Consider the following 14,707-nt stretch of genomic DNA (forward strand, 5'->3'; position numbering starts at 1 on the left):
ATAAATTGGAAAATTTCAGTAAAATTTATGAAATGTAGAAGTATGTTGAGTAATTAAGAAGTATGTTGAGTAAAGTGTATAAAAATGACCTATAATCAATGGTAAAGAGGTAAAAATGCTATACTCTACTAACTGATATCAATCATATGATAGCGTTATTAAAATGCATGATATAAATCATATAATAGTTTTATTAATCATATTCATAAGACGTAAACGCAAACTGTGATTTGAAGAGTAAAATCGTTTAACAATTCACGTTTTTGAGTAATGTTTCACATAGGTTCTAAAAGTTGAAAGCTCATAAAGTTATTGTTTTAATTGTTTATTGATATTATCAAACTTTTGATAGTTCATAATTATATATTTATCAGTTTCTTTAGATTTGTATTGAAATTTAGATTCAAGTTATTAGCAATTTTGTTGACTTATGGCGCAGAAGAAGGTACATGTGTCACACTACTAAAATAATTTCATTCTTAAGATAAGTTATAATATATTACAATACATTTATCTAAGTATAACACACAACATACTTTAAGCGTTTATGATGAAACACATTACTTTTCTAAAAAAAAAATCATAATTCGCGTGTTCATATGTGTTCTGATGACGGTGTGGATCACATGAAGATATATAATAGTTTATTTTAAAATGTCTTTAATATCAAACAATATTTGGTGCAAATTGAACCAATTGCCAATGATAGCTATTATATATAATTAACAGTTAACAGTTCTTCATATAAATTTTTAAAATTGCTTATGTGTATTTGGGGAAAAGAATACCATCATTTTTTTGTATTGGCAAGGTATAAACAAGGGTATTTTTGATGTCAAGTGAAATGTATAAACGTTAACTATTTATAACATCTAGAATTACTTACGTATGTTTGGGGTAACAAAGACGACCTAAATTTTTGTACTAGCAAGATGTAAACTAGGGCATAGAGACGCGTAGAAACGGATGTTAAGTAAAATGCATAAAAGTTAACTATATATAACTTCTAGAATTACTTACGTATGTTTTTGGGTAAAAAAAAACTACCTTAATCCTTGCACTAGTAAAGTGCAAACAAAGGCATGGAGACGCATGGAAACATATGTATAAAAGTTAACTATATATATATACAACGGTAAAGGGCAAAGAAATACTGTGCTCTCATATTAAGTACGTTTCTGTACAGAACACCAATAATAACAATACTGAAACATCATCCCCAAACCCCAAATCTTATCTCATCTGATCTCATATACTCACTGGCATAGCTGTCCATCTGATTCCCATGGTGATCGGCCTCCTTGGGAGCTCCATTTTTCTCCGGCAGTGCGCTGGGGTGGTAATCCACAAACAAGCCGAACAATAAAATCAGAATTATCTGTAAGATCAGGAAGAGCACGACGCCGGGCTGCACGCCCCCCGAACGTGATGTTCGACATCGCGATTTGGGCACTTTCTGGGCACTTTGGGCTCTCTGGGCGGCCGATACCGATAATGCAAGCGCGCGTTCGAATCGACTAACGGACGGCGATTTGCTAAACCGAGGGAAACGGACTCGTCGCTGATCTATATCGCGGGTCTTTCATAGATGGAGAGTCGGTGGAAATGTTGTTATATCTGAATCATCATGAATTTATATTCTGGCTGTACATTTTTACCCATCCTATGTTTTTTTTGTTTATTCTATACTATATTTACAACTGTCCAGTTAACGACATTTAGTAAATTTGTTGATTTACAATTGTCAGCTGTGATCGGGACATTGTATATTATAATGACATGTGGGAAAAACTACTGGGGCGCATGACATCGTGCGTTAAGGCAAATTGCTGGAACTTCCCGTACCAAAAATTATTATTTTTTTAAAAACGATTAACATTTTTGAAAAAAAAATACTTCGAAGAAATTAGATTCTTGAGAAACTATAAATTTGATAAAAAATTACTTATTTTGGAAAAAAAATGTTTTCTTTATTTTAACATATTTTGGAATTTCTGAACTTTTTTTCAAAGCAATTTCGACTGCTTGAACTGTATAGAGACGAAATATAAAGCGCGTAAGCGCCGCGTCGCAGTCTTACGGATAAACATTCATACGGAACCCATAGGAATGTAAACAAAATTTATACTTATTGTTAAAATCTCTATAAAATATCTGATAATTTGAGGTGCATATATCTAATGATCATTTTTGACTGCCAAATGACATTTTTTTTTACTTTGTTTACTAGAATTCCGAAACCGCTAGACCTGCCTTCATGAAAATTTGATCAATTCTTCATCTTGTGAATACAAGTAAAATGTTTTTTTTGAATTATTTAAATCGGACGCTCCGTTCTCTTCAAAGATGAGTTACCGTTTTTGGCACTTTTTGCCCCATATCTTTGGAACTGCTAGACCTGCCTTTGCCAAAAACTAATTGCACGCCTCCTTATCAATACGAATCGAATGTTTTTTGAATTATTCAAATCGCTTCCTTCGTTGTTCCCGTAATCGTCAACGAAAATTTGTATCCGAACACACACACATACATCAATTTTTTCTAAGGTATGCCAAAGTGTTCAGAAGGTTTTGAAACGTAAAGATATATAAAAAAAATTATTTTGGATTTTTTTGCAATTACTATAACTTGCCCTACGGGAAGTTAATAAATATTGATCAATAATTAATAACAAATGTTCAAAAAGATAATTGTAATAACTATATATTTCTTCGTTTATATACTATACAGTGACGCTGTTTTCGCACAAAACGCACTTAAGAATGATTAGATTAACATGAGATACCGAATGAATTCATCTGAGGATAAATTTCTAAGAATAACGCATAACGCATATGAAATATATACATTCCTAAACTAAATATAATTCTGAAAAAAAAATCTGAATATTTTGAAATTTGTTTGAACCGTATAAGTTAACTTATATTACAAAAATGTAAAAAATAATACTCATTTATGTTTATGTCTCATAAAATGTTTGATAATTTGATTACACATATTTGTCTAATATGTGTCTAATAATCATTTTTGACCGCCAAATATTTTTGTACTTACGTTTTCCTCTGTATCTCGAAAACTGCTGAACCTGCCTTCCCAAATTTAAATCACTTGTTCATTGCGTCAATGCAAATTTAATGCTTTTTGAATCATTGAAATTGGACACTCCGTTCTTTCAAAAATTGAATTGCTATTTTCGGCACTTTTTGCCCCGTATCTTTAGTACGAACCTGTCTTAGCCAAAAACTAATCAGTACGTTTTTTTATCAATAAGAATCGAACGTTTTTGGGATGATTCAAATTGGTAGATCCGTATTCTCAAAATCATCGATGAAAAATTGTATCCGCACATACATTGTACACACACACATACATCCATTATTTCTAAGATATGCCAATATGTTCAAAAGTACCCCAAAAAGTACCTCAGCTGGAGGGTTAGATGGTTTTTCAAAAACTTTAGCAACGAATATCTTAAAAAAATCCATAATTTTATTATATGTTAATACATTAAAGACATCTAAAAAGGATATGCAGCAAAATTAAGGTAAATACAATATTTTAGTACAATAGGACTTTTCTGTTCGAATCATAAACCAAGATCTTTCTATCTGTTTTCAGACAGGCAGACAGGCATTTTTAAAAATATTTCTATAATTATCAATAAAATGTTTTAAAAAATTACGCATATAATCAACTAGAAATTATAACAAAACACTAGTTTTCTCAATACTTCAACTCAAAGTGATTAATCGTTAGCGAAAGGGTGAAAAGTTCAAGTTTAATAATAACTTATTTTATTATTTTTTTTTTTTTGTAGCATATATTATTGCTTTTAAGGGTCATTAGAGTTCGAGTAGATATTAGCCTGGTTTTAGTCACAAACTCCCCATATCTGTGTGCCCTTTAATTTGGCCGTGTTCACTACTCATTATTCAAAAAAACACTAGAAAAATTACCCTTAGTACGCAAATGACAAAAAGATACCATTTCAATGTATAACTACGCTATTTCACGTCGCTAATGATTATTATCAACGACGGTACACGCCTATATCATTTTTCAAAAAATCATTAGTTTTGCATTTGTTTGATATACTATAGTAGTTCTTGAGTTACAAAATATATATTTTTATATTCATAATTTTAGACTCAAGATGCATTTTGCACTTTACAATAACATCCTGATAATTAATCGGTATTCAAATATTTAATCATGTAGAATCAAGAAGAAGATACAATTTATATAATGCAATTTAAAAATACTTTGCCAATGTCGTCTGGATAAATTGATCAAATTGTAATTTATTGCAGAAATGCGATGTTCAAGCAATGCAGAAAAGAAACGTAATGAAATGCTTTAATATAGTCAAAGGATTTTATTTGATAGGTAATAGAAGAATTTTCACACAACACATCTGTTGATGAAAATATGAGATAGAAAAATTTGTTACAGTTTATGAAATTTACTATACACATATAATATGTTGGTAAATATCTATTAAGGTTGAAAAATAATAATATGAATCGTAGAAGTAGTGAGATTATCAAAAATTCTATGTCGACTTTAATTCCAAATCAATATTTTCAAGTATATTTTTTCTTTTTGACAAATGATATTTTAATTATTTAATCGAGAATCATGGCATAATTCTATTCAGACATTAGGATTGTAATTATTTTCATATTGGTTTATCTACTTCTTGCAAGTTTAAGTGCATGCCAGAAAATAATTCTATGTACTAATTTAATATTTTCTTGACTTTTTAAGTCGATCTGAATTGTTTGACACCAATATTGGAATAAGTTTTTGTGTGGAAGCAAAAAATTTGACTTTTGTTAAAGTTTTCTCAAAAATGGCTACACCGAATTTAAAATTTTGTAGGTTATTTAGGTTTTGCTAAACTATTAGTCAAGCAGTTTGTTAATAATTTACAGAAAAGTGCCATTTTTATATGAGAGAATTTCCCAAAATCTTGAACCGATTTTGAAAATTCAGAAACTTCTAAATATTTTAGGCGGAAAATTAAATGTTTAGTTTTTTATAAAGATCGGCTTAGTTTTTTAAAAAATTGTTGTTGATTTTTTTTTTATAATCTTAATGAAGCTTTGTATAATCTATTTAAATATCCTAAACATTATTGCAACTTTACGAAAAGTTATGAATTTCAAGAAAATTATAAATAGTGCGTCAAACTATTGAAAATTTGCAGTAACTTTTAAAATTAAATCGGATTTCTTAAAGAATTTACACATCTTGCCAATTTCTTGCAACTTTCCTTTCACTTTCCTTTCACTAAAACCTAGGTTTGATAATAGTATCAACTAAATGGATTGAGCCGTATTCATAGCCTAAAATAATAAAACTTTTGCATGATAAATTATTGATTTCCACTTATTTTTCTATAAATATAATACAAATATAAAGAGTAAACAATTTAGAATGTTTTAAACTCGATATCGTCCAGTATGTCATGTGTACATGCATAAATAGAAATTTAAACATTATTTGAATGACTATATCCATTAATTAACAATTTCATAGACCAATACATTAAATATAATAAATAGGTAGTTGGGCAACTATGAGCTCAAATTGCAGCTTTCAGTTTTTAATTTAAAATGATTTTGCATGGATTTCGATCAAGTTGATACAGTGTCAGTTTTGTGAATAAAATCATTTTTAATGCATAATATATTTTAATTATTTTGGGTTCATTACATAAATATATAATTAACTAATTTGCCTATAAAGCAAATTTATAATATGAAAAATGCGCTGAATAACAAAGCAGTCATTGTGTCAACCAAAAAGCTTATGTTTGTTTTGTGGCGTTGCAATTAATTTAAAATGTCGTGCATGATGTATTGTAATAAAAAGTGTGATATATTTTTAATGAAAACAGTAAAGCACGAGAAATATAATATGCAAAATACATGTGCGAAATTTATTCAAAATTATAACATTCATTCGTGCGTATTTATTGATATCGTCATGTATTTTTTTAGTATTCATGCTAACTTGAAAAAATAAAATAATTGTATATATTGTATTTATAGCGTACCAGAGCACATATAAATAAATTTTATAGTTCGAAATTGTAAACAAATAAAACATCAAATAATAGTAACAAAGTTTCTGATATAATTAACTCTACTTTTGAACCTTATTTTAAGTGTTGCAATAAAATTATAATAATTTGTTATGTAGAGCTTCCTGAGTTTTAAGTGGTTTGCTAGCAAAAATATTTAGCACTTAATATTCTCAAGCAAATTGCATAATGTTTGCTATTTGCACATAGTTTTAAGCAATTTCCATATTAAAGATAATAAAGGACTCTAAAGCTCTAAAGGGCTCGGCATACTCATAGGTCGAAAAAGAAACCGAATAATATTTGCATTTTAAATGAAAACTGTTATCAAGGTGCATTTATTATTATTCGTTACATAATTTATATTTTTTAAAATATTAGTGATATTTGATACCAAGAAAAATTAGTTTTGCATCAGAATTTATTATCAGGGTGTACTTAATTATTTTATAATTTATTTCTCGTAAACTACTAGTGATATTTTAGTAGTATATTAGGAAAAAAATAAGTTATCTAAAATACTATAATAAAAAAGGACTCGTAAAAAAGTCGGTATACTCATAAATCAAAAAAGAATCTGACAAATATCTGAATTTTTAGGATGACACAGAAAAATTAAGCTTATAAAGATTTTTATTCACAACTTTGTATCTTATTTTTTCTGGTATTGTGTAATTTTTTTGATTTCAAATTTATTTAATGGGTAGGTCATTTAAAATGGAATCGCTATTTAAAACAGAACCATTGGTTTCTGTAAAAATATATGAACAAACATTATTAATTAGTTAGGTTGCAGGTATTTTTATTAATATTTTTTCATATCTTTTTCTCAGAAACAATATATTTTCTCAGAAACAATATAGTGGGCACTTTAAGTGGCCCACCCTATATATCACGTAAAGGAAGGAGTTCTTCAGTTGACAAATAAAAAATTATTTATTTTAAAACTCTTAAATATACAGAAAACGCCACAAAATTACAAAATCATCAGAAACAGTGTCATTTTTGCAAATTATTTGTGAAAGTTTATGCACAATATTTAATTACTCATTTATTCAAAACATGAAGTCATAATGTAAAGCAATTTGCAAAAATTTTGTCAGTAAGTGCTATATAAAGAATAAATGAAAGTTTATTGAATTAAGTAACTTATTAATTAATGTATTTTAATAGAATTTATAAAATATTATATTACAATTATTAAATATAAAATCTTTATTGTATATATTAAATTTCTCTTATATTTATGCAACATTTTATTAGAAAATTCTTGTAATGGTGTCTTGCTCTATATCTCAATTTGTTGCTTTAATATTTCAATTTAATTTCAATTGATAATTTTGATTATTTTTATTTTATTTGATACATATATTAACAGACAAAATTATTATTATTAACAAATTGCGAATGAAATTTTATCTTAGAATTAATAAATTTCTCATAAATATTCTTGAAATCAAGAGTCTCTAACATTTTTGAGAATTTTAGTTGATTATTTTGACTATAGTTTGCCTCATTTTCAAAATAAATATATAAAATAGACTTCGACTTCGAAATAAATATATAAAATAGATTAGAGTTATTTATAGAATCGTATAGAAACATTTTTCCCCCAATTTTTTAACGTATTTTTTAAAAAAAAAACAGGTTTGTATTGCGCCAATAAATACACAAATTATTTATATATTCATTTTAGTAAATGATAAATAATTATGTTGCATTACAATTATAAAAACTTATCATATAATATAAGTAAAGTGATGATTATTATTTTCGATTCAATTTAACTAGGTAATTAATGATTATTGATTTTCCCAAAGATGTTCTCGAAATCAAGAGATATGTCACAAGTATTGGACTATTTGTAAAAGCCATTGGCTCTAATAAGATACATTTATATAATTTACACAAGAAACTCATTACATTATGCAAATAAGATAAGCGAACAAGCATATTACAGGCTGATGAGAATGTTTTACTAATTACCGAACATATTTGGAAGTCACACACGGTAGTAAAGATTATGTGGAATTTCTGGCAAAACGAACGAACGAACATTTCTAATTTAAAAATTTTAATTTATGATCTAACCAAAAAATTCCAACTTACATAAATTATGTAAAATAATTGATTTCAATGATCATACCATATTAACGTAACACTGTAGGGTGCATCATTATTAAATACATTTCTAATTATTTCGAAGGAAAGGCGAATTTATACTTTCTCTAAAAATTTCGATCATTCTGAATCATTGGACCAAAATTGGAAAATGTGAGCAACATAATTTAAACACATATTGAGAATTTGAAGAATCTTGTCTTAAGGATTTCTTTCCATCTTTTTCCATCCAATTAATATTTTTACTTAACCAAATAATTTAAAATAATATAAGGTTTTTATTCAGGCTTATATCACAGCAAAATAATCGTTCACATACGTTATTGCCTACTCGATGTTTTGAATTTACATTTTTATATAATACAATTATTCTAAACAAATAAATATTCATTAAGAGTTATGAAGATATTATGGGTCAACACAACTCTTGTTTAAACAAAGTCATATGTGGTTTACAAAACAATTAATGTTCACGTGATTTCACATATATTGTTTATCATATTTTGCATTGAATATGTATTGGCAATCGTAACGTATATACTACTAGTAAGTTTTATAATAGAATACCTGATTGTTGTGGATAATGATATCATTGTGGGAATATTTTATATAATAATATAACCATATTATTATATAAAATATTGCAATATAAAATAGGTAATTTTATTTTTTCAATCATTATTTAAAATTTACATCAACTCTGTGCAGATACATTGCTGAAGAAATAATTCCGAGTCAAGATCACTAATTTGTAACAAGTAATATTCTCTGTTCATTATATTTATAAAGTTTAGGTTTTTATTTAAATGATTTATTAAAATTATACTAACCATTGTAATCAATCACTTACAATTACAAATACTAATTAGCAACCTAAATGATCTCCTAATAATCAGCAACATAATATAAGTTCATTAGATATGAAATAACCCTTTCATAAATAATTATTTCAACAAAAAGTGCACCCTGAGCAATGAAAATAATATTTTATTAATTTTTCTGGTAAAAAATTATAATTATATTAAAATTTAATTTATCACCACTGCCTGATAGCTAGTATAAATAATATATATTTTATGTTAGTAATAGGTAGAACAAAAGTGGGCAGAAGATACGGAATGGAGATCAACATCAACAAATCGAGAATGATGAGAGTATCAAAACAAGATGATCTTCTGAAGATTACAGTAGGAAATCGAGGATTGGAAGACGTTGATCATTTCAAATATTTAGGAAGCATCCTAATCAGAGATGGATACTGAACGAGAGAGATCAAGACAAGGATCGCAACCGCCAGGCGGCTTTCACGAAGAAGAGAACATTACTGACAAACTGAGTCTCGACTTGCGGAAGAGATTGATAAAGTGTTGTACTACGAGCATAGCTCTGTATGGATCAGAGACATGGATTCTAAGAGAAACCGACAAGAACTATCTGGAAGGTTTTGAAATGTGGTGCTGGAGGCTAATGGAAATGATAAAGTGGACTGACAAGATAACAAATGCAGAAACCATAAGAAGAGAAGGAGAAGAAAGGGCTCTACTCAGCACGATCCTGAAAAGAAAAGGAAACTGGATCGTACCCATTCTGCAAAAAGAGTGCCTTCTACAAAATAGAAGGTCTGAACGGATTGGGAAGAAGAATAATGCAGATGGTTGATGACTTACGCGAGAAGATGAAATACAGGACCAGCCGAAAGGACCAGGAAACATGGAAGTTTGGTAAGAATAATTTATAACTGCCTTAAGGTAAATTGCTGGAACATCCCGTACCGTAACTTAAAATCTTGGTGAGGAACCAAAAAAAATACACAAAATGTATACACGTTATTAAAATCTCTATAAAATATATGATAATTTGATATACATTTGTTCAATTTTTGACCGCCAAATGACATTTTTTTAACTTATTTTTATTGGGAGACTATAGCCGCTAGACCTGCCTTCCCAAAAATTCAATCAGTTGTTCATCTTGTCAATATAAGTAAAATGTTTTTTGAATTATTAAAATCGGACGCTCCGTTTTCTTAAAAACTGAGTTACCGTTTTTGGCACTTTTTGCCTCGCATCTTCAGAACGGCTAGACCTGCTTTTGCCAAAAATTAATCAGTACGTCTTCTTATCAATACGAATCGAATGTTTTTTTAACTATTCAAATCGGTTGATCGGTGTTCCGGAAATTGACGACGAAAATTTGTATCCGCACCCATACATCTATTTTTTCTAAGGTATGCCAAAATGTTCAGAAACCTCTGAAACATAAATATATAGAAAAAAAATTTTTTTTTCATCTACGGGAAGTTAAAAAAAACATTTTTTTCCGAAAAAGTAATTTTTTTTGAAAAAATTTAAAATTTCTCACAAATCTCTTTTTTTTTTCAAAGTTTAAAACAAATTTAATTTTTTTTTTTTAAATTAATATCTGGTACAGCACTTATAAGATAAGTGTGAAGAACCTCAATTTGTTTCTGTGTGTAACATTTATTATTTTATTATTACAAGCAATATAGTATTTCTAATAGTTTTCAAACAAGGTAAATAATATTCCAGGCACTCCCAAATAGTTATATAATTTTACTTAAATGAGCTATCCATTCATAATAATTATGAGAATATTTACTTGCTATATTTTATAACTAGTACATTCAAATTACGCGCCTAAAATTCTCCCGCGTGGTTAAAAGGACAGTGTTGCCAACAAAACATATCAAACACAAGCGCCGTTGAAATTTGTGACATTGTGACAGAAGCAAAATGTTGCGAAACTGAAGTAATTTGTCTGTGATAATTGATAACTTTGTGAAATATTAGGTGTTTAATTGTAAATATTTGGTGTTTAATTGCATTTCTCAATTATCAGTGCCAATTGTATTGTTTATATAAATCAAACAAGGTTAGTGTGCAATTGCATTTTGTTTCTAACCTTAAAAATCATTCAGAATGTATATAAAGCATTTCTTAAAAATGCTTTCAATGTTTTGTGTCTATGATGAAATTGTATAAAGTATAATCCACATTGCAAAATTAATGTAATTTTATAATGACAAATGCTTTTTTTGGTTGCTTAATTATATGGTATATTTTATTTTCAGTGTGCTAACAGACTGAAAATTTGTGGATACAATTATTTGAACAAACTTCAAAATGTCGCTATTTGGAGGCAATCAATTATCAACTTCTTTAACTACTACAACACCTGGTTTTACAAACCCAGCGACTACTCTAAGGTACTTATTTATATAACAGTTTTTTTTTTTATCAATATTCAGATGCATGGTTTTTGCTTGTATAACCGTATGTATATCTTATTGATGTTTGATGGTTTGAAACATTATTTTCATAGATAGTATTCTTAACAAATGTAAAAATATTAAAATATGTTTCTGTATTACTACAATTTTTTAATCGCATGTTATAACTTGGTTTCGTAATTGCTTTTCACCTTTTAATTTGCTTATTTATTACATTTTTTGGAAGATTTTTTTATCAGTGTTATGTGCTTTTCTCTTTTTATTTAATGGTGAGTACAATAATTTTACTTATGAATAACAAATATTCGTAGAATGCGAGCTGTATATATTTTGCATCTTTAAACATAGTTTTATTTTGACTGCTGGATAAGAAAACAATGTGATTTTAGCTTTGGCGCAACAACAAATTTTTCTTTTCCTGCTGCTACGACAGCTGCATCCACGGCTCCCACCGGATTTGGTAAGTATTCAAAAAGCAGTATAAATGTATTTGGTTCTGTGTACCATGTATTACAATGTTTAATATTTTAGGTGCTACGACAAAGACAACAACGGCTTCGGTAGGTTTGGGAGGTGTAGATCCCCAAGCATCTAGTCTACCACGAAAATTAGATCCCAGTAAGCCTGAAGAGAGTATTATTCGAGAAAATCTTTTGCCTAATGAGATATCTAGTACTGTTGAATCATTTAAACAATTTGTTCGTGACCAGCGAACATTAAGTGCCGATATATCTCGTGGAAATATAGAACCAGTACAAAAGGTTATACTCTATTCATATATATTTACTATTTATTTATATTTCTGGAATCCGAATAATTATTGTTATATATATTTAATTCAGGTTCGAGATGAAATTGACAGTTTAAGAGGTATTTTAGCATCAATGTCTTTTGATTTACAAAAAAATGCTGTTAACAGTAGTAGTTTGAAAGCTGACATGAAAAAAGCTTTAATGCATGCCGAGATGGCTCAAAAAACACATGAAGTGCCTGCAGGCTTACAATATGAAAATACAGAGCCCCTAGCTTATTTTATGGAACTAGTACAATTTTATGAAAAAGAATTAGTGAAATTTAGAGAAAAGATTGAACTTACAAACAAGCACTTACATAGTTTAGTTCAACCAAAACGAGTCGGAGAACAAGGTAATTTTGTAGTTTAGAATTATCTAATTAATTTTTAAAAGGATTTTTTTATTACTTTTTTGTGTAATCGTAGATTTAGTGCAAGGCATGAAACAAATTCATGAAACATTAATAACATTAGCGGGGCGTTTACAAAATACCCATCATGAAGTGCAAACCCAGAAGCAAATGTATTTACAATTAAGAAGGTAAAGTAAATATATAACAAATTATCTAAATTATTTTATATTTCGTAATAAAGCAATAATTATTGTTTGGGCGTGATAACATTTATTGTTTTATATATAGCAACAATACTTCAATATTGCAGAGTTATGTTAGATGATACCACAGATGTTTTTGCTGCAAGACCTGCTTCAATTTCAAATCATCCTGTACCAAAAAATGGTGTGGGTCCAAGTCCATTTGTGCCAGGTGGTTTTCTCGGATCAAATATATTCAATAATACTAGTGTACAACAGAACAAAAGCGCACAAACTCTACCTGCATTAGGAACAGGTAGGACTTACAACTTCATACTTTATTAGTATCTGTTTATTTTATTTTTTCTATTTATATATATTTCAGGATCATTCTCAAATTCTTTAGCACCAGCACCAAATGTGAGTTTTGGTCTCAATACAACTGATACTTTTAATTTGCAAAGACCACCAGTAGGCAACAAAAGAGGAAAACATTAGATGAATAAATGCTGAATTGTATCTCATTTTATATTTGATATGTAATAATAATTTCAAAGGTTTTGTACATAAACATTTTGATTATAAATATATAATCATGTTTTTATATGCTTTTTGAGTTGGTATGTAAAGTAAATTAGGTTTGTTTAATTTATGAAAGCCATCGGCTTTAAAACTTTTAGGGATTTAAATAAATTATACATGTAACGTTTTGCGATTTTATTTGGCTCTTTTTTATATCGCGTGCGATAGAGCAGTAGATTTTTCAGGCACTTTCAAATTTGAAACGGTACCTAAAACGTGAGGATTGAAATCAAGTTAAAAGTGTAAAACTGAAATAGTGATATGCGTATACACAAGCAAGTGATACCGTGTAAAATTATAATTCAACTCGGCATTTGCGAAACCATTTTATGATTATGCAACATATATTATTCATAAACTAGTGGTGCATGGCACCGTGTTTAAATTATTAAAATATGCAAAACTTTGAAAAAATTTGATTTATGAGAAATTTCAAATTTTTTTGAAAAGATTGACTTTTTTTGGAACATTTGGTTTTTTTTTATATTTCGATTTATTCAATATTTCGATTTTTTTTGACAATTTTGAACTTTTTTTTTAAGCAATTGCGCATTTTTTCAAGCAAACTGATATACCATTTGTGGCACTTTTTGTCCCGTATCTCCGAAACTTCTAGGCCTTTGCCTCGAAACTAATCAGCATGTCTCCTTATCAATAGGAATAGAATGTTTTTTTTTTTTTGAATTAATACGGTTGACCCGTGTTCGTGAAATCGTCGACGAAAATTTGTGTCCGCACACACTCACATACATGGGGTTTTTGTATAAAGTATGCGAAAATGTTCAGAAATCTCTGAAAGATATGTAAATTTTCGATTTTTTTGTGCGATTACTATAACTTATTCTACGGGAAGTTAAAAATTCATATTTTTTGTTACACATAGGAGTGATTTTCTTGTTAAGATTTTTTTTTATTGATAACACGTGCATCTTTGTGATATAAATACTTTGTGATATTAATACAATTGAAAAACTATTTCGCCCCAATAAAAAAAAATTGGGTGAAACTGTATATTTCTAAAATTTTAATCTGCGATAAGAAGATCGCAGATCAGATTTTTTTTTCTGATTACGATATAAAATATAGAGCAAATGTTTAATTTCAGAGCAGGCCAGTATTTTAGGCGTCGCCGTTTTCTTAATTTTATTTATCTATATCGAAGCATATACTTTGGTATTAATTATTTTGCCTGGCTATGTCGAACTCAGTAATAATAATACTGACTAATGTGTGGCTACGTATGCACAGATTTTTTATATAATTATGTAAGTGTCAATTTTTTGCCACGAACCTTTAATTTTTCTGTGATTTAAATATAGAATTACTTAGATCATGCGC

At 28.4% G+C, this 14,707-nt stretch overlaps 1 protein-coding gene across 1 annotated transcript; it reads left to right on the forward strand.

Moving 5' to 3' along the window:
- Window positions 1-10,963: 10,963 nt before the first annotated feature.
- On the forward strand, window positions 10,964-13,297 carry LOC113363495 (probable nucleoporin Nup58). Its single transcript, XM_026605990.1, has 8 exons — window positions 10,964-11,101; window positions 11,301-11,435; window positions 11,849-11,919; window positions 11,991-12,220; window positions 12,302-12,605; window positions 12,679-12,793; window positions 12,916-13,103; window positions 13,173-13,297. The coding sequence occupies exons 2-8, from the start codon at window positions 11,353-11,355 to the stop codon at window positions 13,283-13,285; spliced, it is 1,104 nt and encodes a 367-aa protein (XP_026461775.1). The 5' UTR covers window positions 10,964-11,101; window positions 11,301-11,352; the 3' UTR covers window positions 13,286-13,297.
- The last annotated feature ends 1,410 nt before the right edge of the window (window positions 13,298-14,707 follow it).

This window comes from Ctenocephalides felis, unplaced genomic scaffold (assembly GCF_003426905.1).
Source record: "Ctenocephalides felis isolate EL2017-DRISC unplaced genomic scaffold, ASM342690v1 CF-g0.4_SCAFFOLD_00845, whole genome shotgun sequence".
Taxonomy (NCBI): domain Eukaryota; kingdom Metazoa; phylum Arthropoda; class Insecta; order Siphonaptera; family Pulicidae; genus Ctenocephalides; species Ctenocephalides felis.

What these genes read in the sequence shown, in the direction of transcription:
- LOC113363495 (XM_026605990.1), top strand. Translation starts at nt 11,353, where the DNA reads ATGTCGCTATTTGGAGGCAATCAATTATCAACTTCTTTAACTACTACA. An exon ending in ATATAGAACCAGTACAAAAG is followed by an intron (nt 12,221 to 12,301) that starts GTTATACTCTAT and finishes TATTTAATTCAG; the next exon opens with GTTCGAGATGAAATTGACAG. An exon ending in AAAACGAGTCGGAGAACAAG is followed by an intron (nt 12,606 to 12,678) that starts GTAATTTTGTAG and finishes GTGTAATCGTAG; the next exon opens with ATTTAGTGCAAGGCATGAAA.